The following is a 22147-nucleotide window of genomic DNA, read 5'->3' on the forward strand; positions in this document are numbered from 1 at the left end:
GGGCACAGTCCATTTGACCACAGCCCTTTCCATGGGTCGTATTGTCTGGCGGAAGCACCCTAGGTGACTTTTAAACAGCTTGGCTCCCTTTAAAAAGGGATTATTCAGCGATAAAGGCACAGCAGGCTTTTGTCTAGGACAATGGAATGTAAGGGGCTTTAATTTCTGTGTCTGGTGTAACATCCTGGCCCTGTCGAGACCACATGTTAAGTTGTAAAACATCTGTACAAATCTGCACTGCACAACAGGCACAGGTTAAAAAATAATTTAAAACATTTTTAAAATAACAAAACCCATGTCTCACAAATGTATCAGTGGAGGTAGTAGTCAAAACTGTTCCTCTTTTTTTTTTTTTAAATAGAGAATTCACCTCATCTGCAAAGCACATGGATATCCCCAAGGTGTTTATTTTTTTTTGGGGGGGGGGGGGTGCAACCAGTCAACAAAGCAAATGTCCTTCCATCTGCACCAATCAGTGCAAGCTCAATGGCTCCCATAATGACTGTTTTCCACATGCAGTACCAGTTACCAGCGCATTTGCTAAATGCCTAGCATCACGGCGCCATCTGCGCGTTCAGTACATCAGGCCAGTGAGAGGCCTGGACACGTTCCTGTCTGTTCGATTGTCTTAGTTCTCCCAGCAAGCAGCTCTGTGATCCACTCCATAACAGCCAATTACCTGTGTGTAAATTGCCTGTGTGTAACCCAAGTCCTGCTGCATGTCATTCCTGGACCACATCTTTTATGCTCTCACCTTCTGTGAGAGCTGCTTGACACCTGCCACCAAAGCGTGAAAATCAAACAAAGACAAACTTATTTATTCTGTGTGTTACAGGACGTTGTCCTCATTGTATTGTTCAGATTAAGCTCTGTCTTCTGTTAATGTTTCTACAAACACATTGTTGAATTGGTACAAAAACTGAGTAAATTGTCATGGAATACAGTTCTAAGACATATTTTACATTGAGAACAAGCAGCATTCACATTCAACAGACACTCTTGTCCAGAGCAGCTCACTCATTTTATTTGTTTTTCTAACAGAAATACAACAGAATTTCACATTTTTAACAAGTCATGTTAAATACCCCAAAGCCCACCTAGGAATCAAATCTGCAGTCTCTGTGTTCCAGACCCAGTTCCCTAACAGCTATACCTCATTGCTGTCTTTTACTCAGATTGAATGGTTCCTATGAATATCAGGATTGGTCAACATCAGGGTTTTTCATCATATGCTGCACAATGCATTATAGTACAATCACTATTGTTTCCAGATAAAATTATAACTTTTTCCCAATATAACCTCATTAAAATTTAAAAAGCATTTTAATCCATTTTTTAGCCTGAAAAGCAAATGTCATAGAATGAGTTTAAGTGTAGAATCATGTGAGTTTAGTGTTGACCTTTGACTGAATATTGTACATCACAGTAAAGCAGTCTCCTCCTCACAATTGTGACTGTGACTTTGAAAGACGAGACAAATTTTAAATTCATATAGCTATTTAATTAAGCTTCTTTAGGACTTCCCACACATCATAAAAAGGAAAATGAACATGAAAAGCACATCAGAGGCCAGCCAAAACCATACTAATCAGCTTCTCTTTGAAAACCATCCACACAATACGTATGGAATCATTTACTTGATTCCAAACAAAATACTTTCCCTCATTACAGAACAGATGAACAGAAAATGTTTACGACATGATGCGTTATAACTTCAAAATGCAAAGATTTCTGTGGGAAAGGAAAATACAAACACGCTGATGAAAGTTATTTGGATGTGTTTAAATTGGCAGCAGCATTGATAGCAGCATAATGATGGGATGGGTGAGAATGAGATTGGTGTTGTTTTCAAAAGTCAGACTTCAGTGCGCCCGGAAATTGACCCTTGCAGCACACCCCCCCCCCCCCCCCCCCCCCCACCCCCACCCTTTCCCTTGCTGATGTCAGGTCATCTCTCATACTTTTATAGGACGTAAAGAACAGGCTCCCCAGCACAATGTTCCTCTGTCCAGTCTGGGCTGTGAAATATATATACCCTGACACTCTCAATGAAGCTCAAAGTGCCGCACGACTTAATGGCTTGACCACATGACCCAGTCAGACATCACATGACCAAGCACAGCGGTTGCACCCTGTATGGTGACTTATACCAATTGTCAATCTGGACACACTGGAGAGCCGAGATCATTGTGTTCAGAGACGCTTAAGGTCAATAAAATTCAGGACCTGAATAGCTTGTGAGATAATGGTGTCGTGACTTGCCGCTGTGAATGTGAGGTGTCTTGAGCATGACCAATGCGCATCGAAGCGGCGCAGTGGTTGTCACGATGCATACAAACTCTCATTCAACCTGGAGGATTTCATGCAGACTGTGACACCAAGGGACTGTATCAACATGAAGCAAAATAATTCCACTTTTTTCCCGCAATGCAACTTTTTGAAAGGTCTCTTATCTGGCACATGGATTATCTCCCAACCGGCAATTACACAGAACAGATTTACTTTTCTACCTCTGGACCACGCTCATTCTCGCACCGCCAAACTCCCAGGGCTAACAGCCAGATTGCATGAAAAACTGCCTGACCTACTTGTGAAAACATGCACACCCAAATCTACCTCAGCAGAGAGCGTGGGGCAGTCAGCAGACACCTCACATTTTGAAGATGCTCGTATCACAGCCTTGTCTGATTCAATGACCAAGCGTCTCCTGACACATTCCTCAGGCGTAAAGGGTACCTACCAGCCCAGCAAGGCTGGTCATGATCCAGTGAGCTGTTTACCTGAGCTTACGCTTCGCTACACTGCACTGTGATCCATGATCAAAGAGCCTAGTTTTTCTTTTCCTCCCACCGGCACAAGAACAACTGTTTCCAGTTTTAGAGGTGCAGCTGGCGAGCTCTCCGTGACTTTGACAGACTGATGAGCTGTTCACGGCATGCGCACAGAAAGACATGTCATCACAAGGCAAATCCCACCACCACCACCACCACCCTACGCCAGAGAACCATGCCCAGAAGGAGCTGTACGGGTTCAATGAGTCAATGGGCTTCTACTAATCAAAGCTTATATAGACTAAGTGACCAAACTGAGTTCAGCTACAGATAAATGCACACACTGGGTCACACAATATAAAAAGCCCTATTTATAAAGTTAGACAACATCAACATTTTAGTAACTATTTTAAAAGGACTGACTACTCTAATGTAACAGGTTCTAATAGGATTTCCATTTTGGCTGTTGATATCAGAGGATGTGCCTGGCTTTAATTCCTAACAGTAAATTGTACTTTTCCTGGTTGTACACATAAGAAGTTAATTCTAGAAGCTGTCATTTTTAATAATTGAAGTATTACAATTTTTACAACATGTACAGTTAAAGTTGTGTGTTTAACTGTGAGTTTTTGACTGAACACGAGCCTTTAAAAAGTGAGAATGTACTGTCTGAACAAATCCAATTGCAGCTTTTAGTCATGAGAAATCTATAGAATGAAGTTGCCAAATGCCCTTTCTTCCTAAAATTGATCTCATCATGAAAATACAAAGGTTTGGCAGCCAGTATAGAAACTTTGAATGAGAGTGAGGAACGGGTTGAAATTGGTTATTTTTAGAGTCCAGCAGTGGAAATGAACTCGGGAGCTGGAAGTATTGGGTAGTCTCTGTCGGCATTATCTGCAGGAACACTAAAATAAACTCTGCTCCCAGAGGCATTAGTGTGGCCCGGGGAGACAGAGTGGAAAACTTTAGCAGCGGTTTATCTGTTTCAGTTCTGCAGATGGAGGGAGTTTACTTCCTCTTTGTTCCTGGTCTCACAAAGGAGGTCTGGCCAGTATAAAAAAAGAGAGGCTTTTCAGGAAGATGCAAACATTCCTCATAATGAAAGAATGTATTGCCCTGTGTTTTCTCTGTGTAATATCTTCCATTACAGTTGTTGCTGAAAGCTAGCCTTAAAGGCTTTGTACAGTATTATTTAAGCTCCATTATTTGTAAGTCAGATGGGAGTGGAATCTCTTCCACTGAATAAATCCTCATCGCCAGGCCCTTGAGAGAGGGGGAGGGAGGGAGGGAGTGAGGGAGATGCAGAGGGAGAGAGGCAGAGAGAGAGAGAGAGAGAGAGAGAGATAGAGATGTTCTTTGTGCTGAAATGTTTGGCTGCACGTGTTGTGCTGCAGTGCACCCAGCTCCTACACTCTTTCTCTCTCTGTCGCACTGCAGTCCTCCACTTCTCTTCTCCAAATATCCCTCTCCCTCACTCTCTCCCGAGGCTGCTCCAGCAGAGCAGTCTCACACTAACTGCACCCATCCTCTCCGTGGAGACCGTGCTAATTGTGCTCAGGGCTGAGACTTGGGTCACGTTCTTCCTCCTAGATAAAGATCAGCACTTTAAGCCCAGAGCTGCTGAAGAGGAAACCGGTGGGCAACAGGAAGAATATAATAATAATAATAATAATAATAATAATAATAGCATAAAACAGTAAAGTATTTTACAGTAAGAGTACAGTAATAACATGCAATACAGAAAACATTTTAAAAGCAGGATAGGAATATGAAGAAAAGACAGACAGACCAACAGACAGACAGAGGTGGACATAGGAATGGGGACATAATGATGAGAAAGATGGAAAAGGAATGAGGGATGGACAGTTCAGAGAGAGAGGGACGGAGGTGAGAGGAAGATACAGAGGGGAGAGAGAAATCTATAATTTGAACTGTACCAGAGAAGCTCGGAAACATTTCCTGACTCCATTTCATTGCCGACAACTGCTGAAGTTGATAGCATATATTTTGTTTAAAATAAATATGTTCAAAAATAACTAAAGTCAGTGAATCGGCCTTATTAAATTCACATCCCCAAGAGGCCCAGTGCAGTAAACAGACTTCTCCCTACGGGTTACAAAGTGATTCAGTGGCAGCTTTCACATATTAAATACACTGAACATCAGAAACGTACTTATGCATATAGGGTTTTAAAAATAAAAAAATACACAAATCTCGGATAGACACCAATTTTTCTCCATTAATTTTATTCACCAATTGGTCGTGACTGCGTGTGAGGCGTGGGAGGTTTCTGAAATATTGCAAGCGCGCTCACCTCACTGCATCTCCTCACTGCTAGAGAGCAGACTGATCCCTGATGATGTGGGGATTTCACCTGCTCTGTGAAACTCCACATCTGCTACTCCTCTCTCAGCCGGAGAGCAATGCCTCCGAGCCGTCAAAACGCATGAAGCTCCACCCCTCACTGTGTGCTGCGCCAACGACTGCCAGTTTCCAACCTGACGTTATAGCCAAACACATTTAGCCAATCTGGGGCGGTGTGAGACCCACGCTACCCATTTCACGCCGTTGGAACGCTTGCAGCCAGAGCGACCGAGCGGTGGGTCCTGTTGCATAAAAGCCACGTTTAGTTCCTCTCCCGATTCCTGTCACAGGCGCCGCGTCTACAGCCGGCTTCCTGTCTGTCACACATCCGCCACCGCATTCTTTACCCCGTCTGCCCACAACAGGGCGGAGGGAGGGTCATGTAACCGCGCTTCCTACCACAAAGCTCCTCAAAATTTCTCTCTGGTTCAGTTGGACAGGCAGACACTCTATGGTTTCTGTTCCCTCCACAATTTGTATCACCCTTTGCCAAAGGGTAATGACCAAAGCCTTCCCGATTGAGGAACACTGTATTCACAGCATAGCCTGAATAGCCCGACTTACAGCCTTTAAAGCAGCCCATATGACAAAATGGTCAGGGGGTCTCAAGACACGGTTGAGAGATTTCTATTCCAGAGAGCTGTTGATATTTCATCTTTGTGCAGTATTTCAGATATACAATAGACACTTTTCTATGCTGCCGCTTGGGGTCAATTACCAATAGCTGTCCTTCACTTATTGCTGTCAATCTGCAGGCTGAATCATCCTAATGCTTTGTGCAGTTAGGCCAGAAATTCTGAACAAATGTCAGAATCACTACAGCAAATGAAGTTCAAATGTGTGGACATTACACCCTTCAGACATTTGCCATAATATAATTCCAGCATGTCCTTGGACACGGGTTTACTAAATCTGTGAATCACCAAGCTGAAAGCACAAAAAAGAAAATGGACAGTTAAAAGAAAGATCATGTTTACTGTGGAGAAACAGTGCCACCTTGTGGATAACGGTATCATTACCACCTAAGAAACATTAAAAGCATACACCAAATACAATCTTTCAGCATTTAATTGCATATATACTTTAAACGTCCACAATTATTCTATTTTTGGAAATTTGATATTATTCCACAAGGTCTACAATACATTTTGATAATTTTCAAAAAATGTAAAAATAAAAATATTACACAAAAACACATTCAGTTTCTCTCCCTTCAGGCTGGACAGGCTGTTTTGGGTGGGTGTTGCACTTTCTTTTTCCACATTCTCTGCCTTATTTGACTGTCTGACCCAGGAGCACTTCTCCCATCTCCTGAAAAAGTGAACATGGCCTAAATAATCTAGAGGTGATTAAACCATACATGTTTGATCCAGGATCCCTTTTCTCAGCACCAGCCTTGCTACAAAGCCAACATTGTACTGTGCCTCATTTCGGTGGCAAAATAAGTGAGCACACCAGCAAATGCCGAGATCTCGCACTCAAATATAAACTGCAGCCAACCACTCCTTACACTCTTCTTTTGAAGGCTGTGTAATGCCGGTTAGCTTACGGGCAACCAGTAACGGCACACGATGTGACTACCGATGACACTCAACATTCTGCCTATTCTCTGTTGTAGGTAGCTTGCTAATAATACAATAACACCATGCTCAAGGTTAAGGTGTGTGTGAGAGTTTATGAGAATAGCACATTAAAGATGATTGGCTGCTTTGACTGAAATCCTCATTAGTACATCTGTTGTGATGCCACACTTGGACTCAAATCTAAATGGCCTGATTTGTCTAGTGATTTTATTCTAATAACAAATGTGGAAAAATGTCATGTTTTCCAGATTTTATATTTTAGCAGCTTAATTGGTATACCTTAGACCAGGGCTGCCCAGTCCTGTTCCTGGAGGTAAACCTTCCTTCAGGTTTTCATTTCAACCCTAATTTGGCACACCTAATTCTACAAATCAGCAGCTCAATGAGATCTCTAGCTGTTGCATGAGGTGTTGTAATGGTTGGAATGAAAACCTACAGGATGGTAGATCTCTAGGAACAGAGTTGAGCAGCACCGCCTCAGACAATGCAGGCACCCGAGCGTTTAATAAAACTTATGTGGGGCCCTTGTGAAATGTGAAACCTTCGCTAACCTGAAAATGATATAATCAGATAAAAGGTTTGGCTATTATCGGTTCATTGATTAATTTTGTTAAAAAAGGAACAAACATCTAAACCAATCTAACAAGACAACTCAACTAAAATAGGAATGCGCACAGAAGACAATGGCAGTCAAAAAGATGACAATAAAGCGGCATGAATGGAGAGAAACTTCATGCAGTAGCAAGCAAGCATGTGCTGATGGGAAAAGATTTGACACAAACCAAATATTCAGTGATGAAGCTGGCCCACTTCATACTGGTTAAGGAGTGTTAAAGATGAACATGTCACAATCATGCTCATTATGTCCTCCTTTGTAAAGTGACATCACATAGCACAGAAATAAGGGCACTTTCTGGTTCTCATCAGTTGAGTGCTTCTGCTTTAAGGCAAAATTTACGCATGTAAATAATAATACAATATCAAACTGATCCATGCCACAGCTAGAAAAAAAATAAAAAAACATTTCCGCCTCATCTGCAGAAATTGCATCATTGCAGTAATGCAAAAAAGCCAGTTTAAAGACTGAAGATTAGAATTTGTAATAATGTGAATATAAAAGCTGGAGGACATTTTGGCCCTGGCATTGGGAGCGTTGCCAGGGGGCGGTGGCCTCAGCGCACCTGCCCCGCGGTGCTGTTGGCCTCTGAGCACGAGCAGAAGGGGAACGTCCCACAGCAGGGCTGGAGCCAGGGCTTCCACAGGACCTGCTCCCACGTCAGCTGGTCCGGAACGGGCGCGAGGGTCCTTCTGTGCACCTCCACCGCCTCCGCCACCCTCCGCAGCACCTCGGCGTAGCGGGGCTCCGTGTCCGGGGAGAGAGGGCTGGTTTCGGACGGGTCCCGGGCCAGGTCGAACAGCAGGGGCGGGTGGTGGTGGGTGACAAATCCTTCATGACACTGGCACACCTTGATGTTGTAGCAACCTTCTGCCCCCTTGGGAGAGAAGTTGGGAGTGAAGAGGTGGGCCTTGAAAATGGCGTCACCTGATGGAAAGACAGACAGACAAGGTTGTGTGTGAGGCTTTGTTAAACTAAGTAAACTAAAGACCGGCAGGAAGGCAGAAGAACAACAGAGACAGACAGAATGACAAAACAATAGACAGTCAAAAGCACACAGAGAGAAAGACATGGGTTCTTTATTGTCCATCTAACAGGCTATTCTTGTACCAGCAGCTGCAGGGGGCCAGTGCAGGCGTGCTCTCAGACGTGTGAAAGGGAGATGTTGTGGGACTCACTGTCGGGCGGGTGCCAGCGGACAGCGTTGAGGTACACCCCGCAGTAGTGGAACATGAACTCGTGCTTGGACCGCTGGACTCTGCCTTCCATCAGAGGCATCAGGTCATGGCCGTCTAACACCCTGCGTGCAGGAACGATTACTTTGATGATGATGATTATTATTCTTCATCCCATAAAGCAGCCCTCTCCCCCACAAACTTCCCCCTCACTCACCAACCCTACCTGTAACTGCTCACTTCCCCTCCCCCCACCTCACCAACTGCCATGCCACCCTCGCCCCTACCTGTCCTGTGGCAGCTGACCCCCTGCCAGTGTGATCAGAGTGGGGTACAGGTCCATGAGGCTTGTGGGCTCGTCGATCACCCTCCCGGCCGGCAGCCGGCCAGTCCAGCAGAACACCCCTGGCACCCGGATGCCCCCTTCCCAGCCGCCCATGGCCTTCCCCCCTGCAGACGGGACAAGGATTCAGGGGTGTTGACATTCCAAAGCAAGAGCAACAAAATTTCCGTCACTTGAAGTGGTTCTGGCACTTCAGGAACTTCCTCTCAGACCATGGGGCTACTGTGTCCTGGAAACATGAGAAAGATTTCCCTCTACAGAAAATCTAATAAAGATTCCAGACACTACAGCTACGCCATTTCAAACAGACCCTCCCTCCCACATAGCTGAGAGGTGGGATGTGTAGGTCTGTGCTTAAATAAAGCCTGTGAGATGAAGTGTTTAGCTTGGCGCTCAAGCTGTGGGGTGGAGTGTTTAGCTCTGTGCCCAAGGCAAGCTGGGTATGTGGCTCCGTGCTCAACCGCCAAATTTTCCAACAGCCTTCCTGACATGTTAGGCGGCTTTCATAGATACAGATGAAAACATATTTTATACACAGGGGCTGCATGAAGGAGAAACAAGAACACAAATTCAGCGTGCATGTGTGTGTGGAAGGGGGGATTTCTACTGTATTGTACACCAAGCTGAATTTAAATAGGGGCGTGAGAAAAAGAAAGAAAGAAGGCGACAGAGGGTGTAAACGTGTGTGTGAGGGAGAGGCGTTTAATTTGTTTTGCTACCAGTCAGGTCTGTGGAGGTGAGAAGAGCGAGAGCCGCAGAGGTGCGTGGGGGGAAGGTTACAACACTACCGCTTTGTAGGCCTCGCCTTCGGAGTGCACACCATGCCAGGGAGGTACATAAAGACCTCATTATCCAGGCCAGACCCTCACGGATGGCCAGAAGCTTCTGTCCGCCGCTCGCCCCCCCCCCCCCCCCACACGTGCAACAAAGACAGCCTTTGTGAGACGCTAACAGGCAGCCGCTCTGTTTCCTCAGACAATTCCGCTTTCCGATTCAGAGGTCCGAGCGGAGGTCGCGCGTTTGCCGACGGGTTCACCCGATCCCTGAACGCGTGTGTGCACAACGGTTCAACAGTTCGAATAAACAGCGCTCGTGACGTTGCACAATGGAGAGCATTTCTGTGTGCCTTCGTCACAGGAGGGCTGGAGTGAGCCTTTTACAAAAGGAAACAGCCTGGAGCTAGAGCCATGCAACAGGACTGGCATCCTGAGGGAACCAACACAATTGTTGCGGGATGAAAAATACCATTTAATAGTATATTCAGCTAGTTGGCGAATAGCCTTTATCAATAAATCTGATCTAAAAACCTGGTTAGTTTCATTTCCGACTACTAACTATGACACATGATTTATTTAATTTGAGGACCATTAAATCAAGCCTGTTTGAATCGTGACTTTTGAGTGAGGCTTCCAATTCTGTTTTAAATGCATTTTAAAGATATCTTTGTTTAGGCATATTGCTGATTTAATGTTACATTAGAAACAGGCCTTGTTAAGTGGCAGCACATTGTTTTAATCAGCTTTGTTGGCTCATTGTAGCCATGGTTCCTTTGCTTTTTTACATTAAAAAAAGAACAAAGAGAAACGGCACGCTCTCTCATCCTCCTGTTTCTTGCTGTGCATGCGAACCTGTGTTTGCATGCAGACCTGCGTAAACGGGTACAATGTAATTGCTGTGTAAGTCAGATAAGCTCTAGATAAGCGCATCTCCTAAATGCCTGTAATGTAATGTAATGCTTGTTTCCAAGAAAGAGAATGTAGCTATGTTCATAGATTTGATTTGTATTCACTAGTATAGTTGTGTATAGTTACTTACAATATGAGAGTAGTAAGTATTAATACAAAAATGCAAAAAACTGTGCCCATGGATACAGGTTTCCAAAGCAGGACAAGTAATAATTAAAGAACATGACAAACCAATAGTGATTTACCTATTTTTCCAGTGGTAACTACCACTCTCCATGGATACCTGAGTACTTGATGGCAGTAACTATGGCTCTCCATGGCTAACAGGGTTATCTGAGCGTGTTTCTCTGCTTTGTTACCTTTGTAGATCCCATTCCAGCCTCCCAGATGTCCCTGAGTGTTGGCGATCTCGACATGGCCCCCGTGATCGGACGTGAAATACATGAGGGTCTTCTGAGCCAGCCCCAGTCTCTCAACCACATCCACCATCCTGCCTGTAAGAAATGGAGGGGTTAGCTTTGCCACTTCCTCTAAAAGCATTTCATTTAGCCAGTTCAGGAAATTAGGTGTAATTGAATTCATGAATTTAACAAAATGTCCATAATTTTCCTTTGCATTTTTGCAAATTATCAATCAATTATATATAATCAATTATAAATAAATGCAAAAATCTAAATTACTATGTCCTTTGCTCCTTGCAAGTCCTTGCTTAGAGTTACCAACTCAATCTGTGGCTAATTCAATTTAAATTTAAATGCATGGACAATTCCAGTTCAGATCTTAGTAGTTTGGAATTGATCAATTCCAATTCGAATGCTTACCTCCAAGGCAATGAAAACAGTGAAAAGCAATGATCCTCATGCGAAAGTGTAACGATGCTAAGCTTGACTGTTGATGGGATGGAATGAGAATGTTGTGTGGGAGGTTCTAGGTCTTCTTTTTATCCTCCCAGCAGTGTAATTATTTATATGGCTGGGTGTTTGTCACAGAAGTCGCAGGTGTCACTGATTCCATGCTTTTCCTATGTCTCTTTTTTGGCAGTTCTGCATCTTTCTCCATTTTTAGTGCTTTCCTTGACTTTTTAAGCAGTTTTGAATCATAACTATTAGGCTGCGTTCACACTGGACAGGCTTTAACAGCTGGGAGTGCCTTTTTTCTGATTATTTTCATCAAGTTTAAATTAGTTTTCTATGCTGCTTTTGCGCAACAGGTGCCCCATGTTAATTATTCCGTGGCTGCTTAATCTGCACTGTTTGATTTCTTGCTCGGGGAGTTGAAGTAGTATGATTCTTGTTGTAAAGATTCTCTCAGTGCATCTTCGATCTATACCTATGTCTCCATCTTGCTTGCGCCTTGATTTATGCCTGCTCTTTAGAGGAAGAGAAATTTTCATGCAAAAATTGACCCTTGTTAGTTGTGTGAACTTTAGTAAATTCAACGGAATACATACTTATAATATATCCCGCCATCATTTGCGTGATCCTCCTTTAAATACATATGCATTAAGGAGATAAGTGCACCTTGTGACGTCTAATGTAGATGACACGCATACTACACTTCCAGCCCAGTGTGCCTATTTGATACATACAACGCATGCTTCTGGGGCAGAATGCATCATATCTGCACCTGAAACTAGTTGCAAAAGTCTTAGCAAATCTGGCCCACAGTCCTCCAGAATGAACACCAGTTAAGACCTTATATTTGCATGGTACCTGTGAAAAACCCATGTGAGATAACAGTAAATGAATCAATCTCTGCGAGGGCTGTGACTGTCAGAGAACAAGGGCAGCTGCACAATGGCACCAGTGCCTTCCAAACCAACTTACCAACCATCCAGTCCATCTCTTCTACATTATCACCGTACAGCCCGTGTCTGCTCTTCCCAGCAAAGCCCTCGGATATGAAGAGAGGCGTGTGGACATGAACCAGGGAGAGGAACAGTAGGAAGGGTTTGTGCTGGTTTCTGCAGGGGAAATGCAAACATTCTGTCAAGGAGGTATTCTCAATACCACAGCTCACATGAGTTTTCCACCCCAATAACTTTTAAATAAGAGTGGGATGTAGGGTGCGATTCTGGATTTTTCTTTCAAATTCAGATTTGCCTTTTACCAACACACTATGGAAAAAGCCACCCTTTTCCTTTAACATAACATGTACAGCAACATTTGCTGAAAGTGTAACAACAAAATGCTTACAAAAAGGTATAATTCAATTTGTGAACTTTACCCATTACCTTTCTACATTTTATATTATCTTGCCACTTTTGACAAACAATGGAAATATGGTTTCAAACATAAAAATACTACTAAAATCAGACCAACTGAATCTAAAATGGAAAAGCAAGCATCCATGCGGTACCAATATGCACAAAAGACAAGGCTCAGGCACAGCTGAGGACAGTGGAGGGGCTCGTTTGTACCTCTCCACAAACTGCTCAGCCTCCCCAATGAGCCTTTGCATCAGGGTGGTTAAGTTTATGGGCTGTTCCACCACTTCTTGGTTCCTCATGATGATGCAGTTCCACCTCTGAATGTGTGCAAAGGGTATGTGCCAAACAGCAAATCCCAGGAGGCCCAGGGCCGCCAGCAGAAAGACGACCTTCAGGCTGACCTTCAACAGGCCGCAGACTCGCACAATGACCAAAGTCGCCATGGAGAGGGCCGCCAGCACATTCAGGTCCCGTAAAGCCCTCTCGAAGTCGACTAGAATTTCCTTCCCCTCCCCTGGCTTGCAGTCATTAAAAAGGGTGAAGGGCAGACCGTAGAAGTAGTCAAAGCCGTGCTGGTTGGGGTGGTGGCAGTGGTCCTCCCTGCTCTCACAGCTCACACCTAAGTGCCACTTTCCTTCAAAAGGAAATGTGAAAACACACAGATTATTTTTGAATGTTACATTCAAGGGTTATGAGGCACTGTCCGTTGTATAGCACAATGTCCCCTACCCAAAACATTCTTAAACAGGCCCTGCAGGTCAGGAGACCATGGGAGGTACAGGATCTGCTGGTTTTTGTTTTCAACTTAAAATTAGCAACCAGCTAAGACTTAAGAAATCTAGGTGGGTTCAGTGTCCTATGTAATCAAATTTAGAGCTGTGTAACAATGAAAACCAGATCTTGTAGCTTAGCAGAACCAGGGTAGAGAGCCACTGAACAAGTTCAACATCCAGCCTTATGAATGAACTATGCATAAAATGTGACCCATGCAAGTCACTATATAAGCAAATAATTCATATAACGTACAGTGTACACAAGTTGTCCACATAAACAGCAAAACACAAGATTATGAATGTGTGCTGTAACAATATCGTAGTTTAATAAATACATGTAATAAATGTATCCTATAAGTGTAACAAAATGTGATGTGTGCCTTTATTAAGCAGTCGGAGGGTATTTACCCACAATTCCTGTGCTGTAGCCTTGCCTCTGAAGGAGCTTGGCAAAGGTTATCTCACTTTGAGGGAGACCCCCAGACCCTCCCAGAAACAAAACGACTTGTACCCTCCCTCTGCTGCCAAGCCCTGGAAAATACACACACACACACACACACACATTCCCCCATTTGAAGATGAGGAGATAGGTGACCCTTAAACCTCTAGGCCACAGGTGTCAAACTCCATTCCTGAAGGGCCACAGTGGCAGCTGGATTTTGGGGTGTTCTCAGCCCCAGTGGTCCTTTCAAGTCATTGATTGGCTAAAGAATTCACTAAACTTAGTTTTCAGGGTCTGGCAGCTGATTGAAAGGAAACCACAAAAGCCCACAGACACTACAGACCCGTGGGAATTTACTTTGACACCCCTGCTCTAGGCAATCCTTCTGCATGATTACTACCTCTAAGACTGTCAAACTCAGTCGAACTCTGGTCCTGGAGGTCACGGTGTTCGCAGGTTTTTGTGCTTTCTTTTCAATCAGCAGCCAATCAAGGTCTTGAGAAATGTGTGGACTCTTAAACCAATCAACTGCTTGAAAGAATCACCGGTGAAACACAACAAAAACTAGCAGACACTGCAGCCCTCCCAGACTGGATTCTCACACCTGTTCTGTTGGACAACAGTTCCCACTCTGGGGGTCAGGATAGTGTATATAATACAGTTTTCATTGACATTCACAGCAGTGAAATTACACACTCCACCAATAGCAAGCAATGTACTAGTTACCATTGGCATACATTAAAAACCTTTTATTTACATATTTTAACACAAGTCAGCCTACATTTTATCAAGTGGTATTAAAGTGGGTAATGGGCTCAGAATTTTGGAACCCCTAGGGATATTAGGACTATGTAAATAGCGAGAGGGGAATGAGGGGGACACACCTGACCGCAGGGCGTACCGGCCAGTCATGAAAGCCGCTCTGCTGGGAGTACAGAGGGGTGCGGCAGCAATGTGCTGAGTCAGCTTCACCCCCTCCCGAGCCAGTCGGTCAATGTTGGGGGTTCTGGAGATAGAGGGGCAAGCAGTGACACTGAACAGTGAGAGCTTTGCTTTATAAATGCAGGCCAGGGAGAGCTTAGTTACTTTAAGCTGCACTGTTTATGTTACACTGACGGCTGTAGATGATGACACCAAGCAGGGTAATGAATGGCGTCTCACAAACTGTCATTTACATCTCCGCAGCACATTCAGGTTTCAAAAGCTAGTTGGTCTGAGCATTAGCACGTCATTGGTTGTTGCGATAGGGGAGTAAGTAATTTGCCACAGTAATCGTCTATGGCCCGGAAACATATAAAGACACGTCCAGTGCAACTTTTCTGGCCATTAACCCTAACTTGCTTTGCCCTGTACACGTGTGATTATTAGAGACAGGCCATTATTTGACTTTTTTGATGACATCGGTATCGGCAGTTATGCAGCCGATGTGTCCCAATTTTTAAATAAGTAAATGTATAATAAACAAAAAAAACATTTATTATTTATCTGTATTTGTCTGTTCAAACCGGAGACTGTAAAAAAGTTATTTGTGTGTTTATTTTTATTTGTTTGCTTATAAGTTAAATGTTCTTAAATATAGAAACTTTAATAAAATGTAAGTTTTTCAAATTGATTTGAAAACGTTGCACTTTTTGACAAAATATCGGTCAAAACATCGGTAATCGGTGGGCTAGGACTCTCCAAAATCGGGATCGGCATAGGACCCATAAAATCTGGCATCGGTCGGGCTCTAGTGATTATCACTGTTCTGAATGGAAACTCTGAATGTGGTCATTTCTCGTAAGTTCAAATTCCTACATTAAAATGCAAAGATCTCAAGCTGTGTATGGGTTGATAAGACTGAACTCTGGTCAAGGCTATGGCTAATGCACCCCCACAGCATGTTCATAAAGCTACGCCTGAGACAAGTTACCTTATGGTGTCATTACCAAAGCAGCCAATGTCCCCGATGCCAAGATCGTCTACCATCATGAGGATAAAGTTGGGCCTGACGTCATTTCCAGTCTCCGCAGCCTCCTCTCCCAAACTGACTGCCAGCAGCACTGCCAGCAGAAAAGACCTAAGAGCACAAGCCGAGTTCTGAAGGTGCAATTTGGACATGGTTTGTAACCAGAAGGTTTTTACTTTCAAAGACAATGCGGTACCTGCTGATATACCTTTCAGCCAGATGCTTAAGCCAATACCAAGCTGTGTTAAAGGTCAAAACAGCTTGTGTGTAAAACAGTCTCCATGGTTACTGAGCTACTACACTTTTTTATTTGTGAAACCTAACAATAAATGTGTAGAATTCAGATACTCCTAGCTGACTACATAGTTGACCTGCTCAGTAAAACTATAAACTGCAAATATTTGGTCTTACAGTAAAGCTACACAGAGCACATTTCAACTCTGTCACTTCAGGTGATATCCACAGTAGTGTCACTTCTCCTCATGCTTGTCAGCTCTGTGCATCAAGAGAAATGTACGTCTTGTGATTTAAGAATGAAGCCTACCTTTGACACAGGAAAGGGTTCCATATTCCAAGTATAAACATTTCGATACCCTGTGAGACACAAGAAGAACAATTTGAAAGAATTTAAAAATGAAGACAATGGGCCTCATTCATGAAACGTGTATGACCACACTTGATCGTAAACTGCGTGTAAGAATGTTTCCGTTTTGGCATTCATCATTTTTATGTTATCTGTATTTGTTCATGGCTGTTTACTTATGACATGAACATGAACAGGATTGCGCATACAATTTACAAACAGCCAGCATTCCTCATTTCATACATGAAATATGCACAAAAACAAAGGTCTCATGTCATAAATCTCATATTGTTTTGTCGTAGGAACATTTTTAAGAACGAAAGCAAAAATTATTTAAATTTTTTAAAAGTGTTGCAGGGTCACCATATCTATTTTTTTCCTGCACTGAAATGTCTTAGGCTGGCCATCTAAGTGTTTTTTTTTTCAAGCCGCCTATAGGATAAATATGGGGGGGGGGGGGGTGAAATTAATACAGCATGATAATGTGAAAAATTATTTTGAGATGCGAGTAGTCAAAATAGGGATTTCATGATGCGATTGGGATACAGGCTACCGATCAGTAAGGCTGGGTGTTTGTCACGGAAGTCGCTAATTACCTTCGTTTTGATGATTTCCTTGGTTTTTCGGCAGTTGTGGATAGTAACTGTCGACCTTAATGTAGCCTATATGACTTATTTATAGCTTATAAGCCTACACAATTTAACAATAGCCTATTCCTAGATGCTAGGAGAAACAATATGCAGCAACATAGGCCTATAGGCTACAGGTTCTGCAATGCGCTGGAATCAGGATTTTTGTCCAGGATCTGTTGTTGCAATCAGATATTTGACTGGCCCTGTGTGCCATTCGGTCCGCTGGAGGCCCCGTGCGCCAGCTGGTGCACGCACCTGGATTGCGTTAGCTAATCAGCCGAGGTGCTTAAAGGAGTGCAACTCTCCACAGTTCGGGGTCGAGATCGGGAGCGCGGTTATTGGTTTCGGTTCATTTTGGAATTGTGTTTGAGAAAATAAAGAAAAAGGAAGTAATTCTCAGCTGGGATGCTGGAGGAGCTTGACCTGTCTTGGAAGTCGGCCCACCTACGGCCGGCGCACGGGAATGTTGTCGCGCCATTTTACTTCCTTTTGTCTTTGTTTTATTTATTTTTATTTTTATTTTTTTTTTTTTTTCCCGGAACCCTTGGACGAAGGGGGAAGGTGTCCGTGTATTTTATTTAGCGTTTGTGTGGGTGCGCGCTCTCCATGCAGCAACCGACGCTGTTGCCCGGCGCCTGCCGCATCTCCCTCCCTGGTGTCGCACCCAGTCAGCCGTTGCCGTGTTGCCCGGTGATCCTCTCCCCATTATGGTAACATCAGTGACAAAAGCTCCAACAAGGTCTAAACCCTGCAATGTACCGCTTGATGTACCAAAACAAACTAGATATAAAACATACATGGACACATGGTAACCGTGTTTCTGGTGATGCAATTTAAACATCCTTTATTCATAACAACGTTCTGCAACAGATAAAAAGCATGCTTTTCGCAATGGCCTGAATTAAGAGCAAAAGCTCCAGGCTATCAATGTATTTCACTAGGGCTTTCCATAGCAGTTGGCAAGTACCCGATTTTCTTTGAAACTTCCAGCATTTGTTATTGTTGCTACAGTTGCGTATGTTCTTGCAATCATTTCTCACATTGATTTATAAAGCTTTTTCGTGATTTTCAACAACTGGCCCCAGTATTCAAACTAAAGTTACGCCCTTGCATCAGGTTGATGATGCCAGTAAACTGGACCGACCGCAGTCACTCACACAGTCACCACCTAAACCCTGGAGCCAGGACAAACCCTGTATTAACTTTGACTATCAGAAAAAAAACTTCTGACAGGATCGACAGACCAGTAACTATGTTTCCAGATTTGAAAACGGTCCCCATGCCAAATCAGAGCCTCAAACCTGCCCAGTTACATAAATACATAGAACGTGTTTCAGCGCGCATATAAATATACACACACCTAATAAAACGTTATCGCAAGACCGGGGACAGTCAGCAAGCACCCGCACGCACGCTTGTGCATACAAACCGCAAATTCAGCACCATAGAAACACGGGAAATCAAAGCAGATGCTTTGCATTAAATAATAGGCCTCCATCCTGTCCATGCTCAGTATTATGCGTGTAAAATAAAATATAAAATCCACCCACCAACGTGATATCTCGTAGAGCATAAATGCAGAAGAACATTCATCCTAGATAGCCATAGCGACTACATAAATAGGAACTGGAGAGGGTAGGAACTGTGAAGCCTAGGAAGTAGCCTAAACGTAGAGCGTACATAGAAACTGGAGAGGGTAGGAGGGGCCAGTCGGTGAAGCCTAGGAAGTAACGGGAAACAGCCTCTACTGCGCATGCATGAGGACAAATGCGCTTGCTGGAAAATGAATTCAATGTAGAAATCCACGGTGATTTAACAACCAAAGAAAACCTCGTCGGTCCATTTTTTGTGATAATAAATTTCATTCTGATTCTGATTCCCAATGAACTACATAAAAAGTGGATATTCCCCATTTACTTTAATGGGAGCTCCAGTGTTCTGCCCTCAACACACGGAGTGCAGGCTTACTTCCGGGACTTCACAAGCTGAGGTTAGCTGAGGGCGTGCCTGCCTGTCTAGTTAATATGCATTTCTACGAGATGAGTGAGAGAAAAAAGTTTGTAGGAGCAACTTTTTTTCTGATTTGTCACCCACCCACCAGCAAGCCTCTGCGCCAAACAAGTATGTATTTCTGGTGCGTGGAACTGCTCCAAATGCGAGGGGTCAAGCTCCAAAGGGGTGTGGTCTAGCTCCAAAGAGGCGGGTTAGGGTTACAGTAAACTTTGACCGTTTGGAGCTAGGCCACTCCCTTTTGTGCTAGACCACTGCCCTTTGAATCTGCCTAAGGCACCAGAAATACCTTTCTCGTGCCAAATTCACCAATGAATGAGAATGGTTTGCTGAAAGAGGAACATTAAAAAAAACTGCCAAATATAACAACATTGGCAACACTGAGTTGTAAGTCCATGTGGTCTACCTCTCAAGGGTAAGGAGGGACCCTTGGGAGTAAATTAGGTAGTAAATGGTAAATGGTAAATGGACTGCATTTATATAGAGCTTTTATCCAAAGCGCTTTACAATTGATGCCTCTCATTCACCAGAGCAGTTAGGGGTTAGGGGTTAGGTGTCTTGCTCAAGGACACTTGAGGTAGTAAAGTTCAAAGAGTCAATGCAGTTTGTTTATGCATCCATTTTTATAATAGTATTGTGGCTGTAATAGAACATAATTAATCTGCTGCTATAAAAATAATAGGCCTGATCATTTATATTTATTTCAATAACCTGTTGCCAGTAAAATTGATATTTTGAAGTTGACCATTATGTGCAGTTGGTCATTATGGAAGGAGCATGAAATGGATTTCCACAGACTTAATAAGGGCTGTTGTCATTCCTCAGCGGCATCACTTACAACATACAATTTGTATGTGAAGGTTGATTATATTTGTGGTGTTAGCCAGGGTAAGGCTTCACTATGCACTAGTAGCTTTGGGCAGTGATATATACAGTACGTATATATACCTAGCCTACTAACTGTATTATTTGCTTTAACCATTATGAATGTGAGAGAACTACTTATTTTCTCTTATTTTTTATTTCATTTTGTTTTGTTGATAATGTGTACTGTATATAATGTGATGTTTGAATGTCTTATCTTCAATTGTGTTCATAACTTAATCAAGTCGGGTACAATTTAAACCAAAGTACAGGCAGTCTGAGGTTAGATTAATACAACCTATTCAGTATACAGTAATTGTAACAGAGGGGTGGAATAATTGTAACAGTTAATGAAAACTTCCTATAATATGCATATAGAGGTTGAACATGCTAATATTAATCAAACAAACACATTTCCAATGTAACGTGAGACCAGCCACATCCTCAGATCATGAAGCATGGGGCTTTATGAAAAAATAGTGTGCAAACATTTATGCACAAGCAACTTCGTAACTTACCGGGAAGTGAGTTGTGGTAACATCCAAATTGACAAGGAAAGCTGGTTTTGTTTGTTTCTCAACCACCAGGTAAACTTTCACCAAGAAAATAGCCTACATGAGTTTAAATATCTGGGACTCATAATTGATTCACAACTTAATTCTAAAAAACATACATTAATTTTTCAAAAAACATAGGAAAATCTGGTCAAATTTTTTTGTTTTTACAATCCTTAATGGTCTCGCTCCTCCTGTGCTGACAGAGATCCACTAGGGCATCCACAAGAGGGGACTGCATAATACCATTAAGGAAAAGCACTTTTAGCCAATCAGCCTTTTCTTTTAAAGCATAACATGTTTGGAACACCCTGCCTGCAAACTTGAGAAACCTGACAAACATTAGCACATTCACCCGAAAGGTCACAGGTTCAGTTCCTTGCTAGGACACCGCCGTTGTACCTATGAGCAAGGTAGGCCTACTTAACTTGCAATGCTTCAGTATATATAAGCTGTATAAATGGATGCTATGTAAAAGTTGTGTAAATCGCTCTGGAAGAGCTTCTGCTAAATGACTGTAATGTAATGCTATTGATCGTGATACATTTATAATTCTTCTTGGCCTATATCTGAAATGAAACCGCTATCAAAGTTTTAGGCAAAAAACTAAGCTACGCATCGTTTCATTTTATCAATATAATCTGTTAAAACATCTTCAAACATGTTATATGTTTTTTTTTTTTTTTAAACTTGATTTTCGTGTAAAATTATTTTAAATCGTCGTATTATTTCTGTTATATAATCGCACTGTAAAGTACGATCTTACCTTTACGTGGTTCAGTTCGTGACGGAGCTGCGAACTTTGATAGAAGCATAGACCGTATAAAAAAAAGAAGTGACAAATTCCGAAGTGCCTGGGGTTGCCAGACACCTACGAAAAGCCCCGTTGCTGGGTTTATTTCCCCGTTGTATGAAAACCCAAATGCCAATTTTAACGAGCAAATACAGCGAATAAAAATTAACAAATACAAATATGAAAATTAAAAATAGGTGAGATTTTTATATTAATGTCAAATGGTAAATGTAGTTAACACTATATGAATACATTGGATGAGTGTCACAAGACAGTGGCAGTACAAGTATGTTTTTATCATTTTCAAAAGCAATATCCATGACGATCTGACGTCACAATTATTGATCAAATAGCCTAACTTGAACTCACTGCTGGACTAATTACTCTCCTTACATACACCACTGGTGATGTTCCAGTGGCATGACATGTACAGTATGATGGTTTGTGGGTTGCTGATTTTAATGTTAAAATGAAAAACAACAAAAAGCAGCACTCTCGATTCAATGTTGAGGACCCCTGCTCAATGCAGTGCTTTTCAAACTTGGTCCTGGGGACTCCTGAGTATGATGTTTTTTGTTCCAACCAAAACTGCAATCCCATAGTTTAAACTATCTGTAAATTTGTCTTAATTACACCTTCCCAGTTTTGAAGGACTATTTACCCTCTGTAGCCACATTATGTTAGAAATAGCTATGCATGCTATGAAGAATAAAAATCCCATATTCATAGTGCTAGATTGTAAATTATCACATTAAGTACTTATTTTAAACTCATCAAATTAAAGAGTGAGGTGAAGAGT

General features: G+C 42.7%; 1 protein-coding gene across 3 annotated transcripts; it reads right to left on the reverse strand.

Annotated features, from left to right (window-relative positions):
• Positions 1–6088: 6088 nt before the first annotated feature.
• Positions 6089–21380, reverse strand: arsh (arylsulfatase H). Of its 3 annotated transcripts, none has more exons than XM_035393925.1 (11): positions 21322–21380; positions 16457–16506; positions 15877–16023; positions 14849–14970; positions 13931–14053; positions 12960–13383; positions 12367–12503; positions 10900–11034; positions 8800–8962; positions 8516–8637; positions 6089–8264 (listed from the first exon to the last, which is right to left on the reverse strand). In XM_035393925.1, exons 2-11 carry the CDS (start codon positions 16495–16497, stop codon positions 7894–7896), a joined length of 1785 nt encoding a protein of 594 aa, XP_035249816.1. In that variant the 5' UTR covers positions 16498–16506; positions 21322–21380; the 3' UTR covers positions 6089–7893. The 3 variants fall into 3 exon arrangements, with proteins under 3 accessions (XP_035249816.1, XP_035249814.1, XP_035249817.1); XM_035393923.1 differs by lacking the exon at positions 21322–21380 and adding an exon at positions 18678–18854; XM_035393926.1 differs by lacking the exon at positions 21322–21380 and adding an exon at positions 17092–18669.
• Between the last annotated feature and the right edge of the window lie 767 nt (positions 21381–22147).

This window comes from Anguilla anguilla, chromosome 15 (assembly GCF_013347855.1).
Source record: "Anguilla anguilla isolate fAngAng1 chromosome 15, fAngAng1.pri, whole genome shotgun sequence".
In the NCBI taxonomy this organism is placed as follows: domain Eukaryota; kingdom Metazoa; phylum Chordata; class Actinopteri; order Anguilliformes; family Anguillidae; genus Anguilla; species Anguilla anguilla.

Excerpts from the sequence above, each read along its gene's own strand:
- arsh (XM_035393923.1), bottom strand. The coding sequence starts at position 18,716 with ATGTTCTTCTGCATTTATGCTCTACGAGATATCACGTTG. Across the intron at positions 16,024-16,456 it reads AACCCTTTCCTGTGTCAAAG|GTCTTTTCTGCTGGCAGTGC; the intron begins GTAGGCTTCATT and ends TTGTGCTCTTAG. Across the intron at positions 8,638-8,799 it reads GGTCAGCTGCCACAGGACAG|GGTGTTAGACGGCCATGACC; the intron begins GTAGGGGCGAGG and ends TCCTGCACGCAG.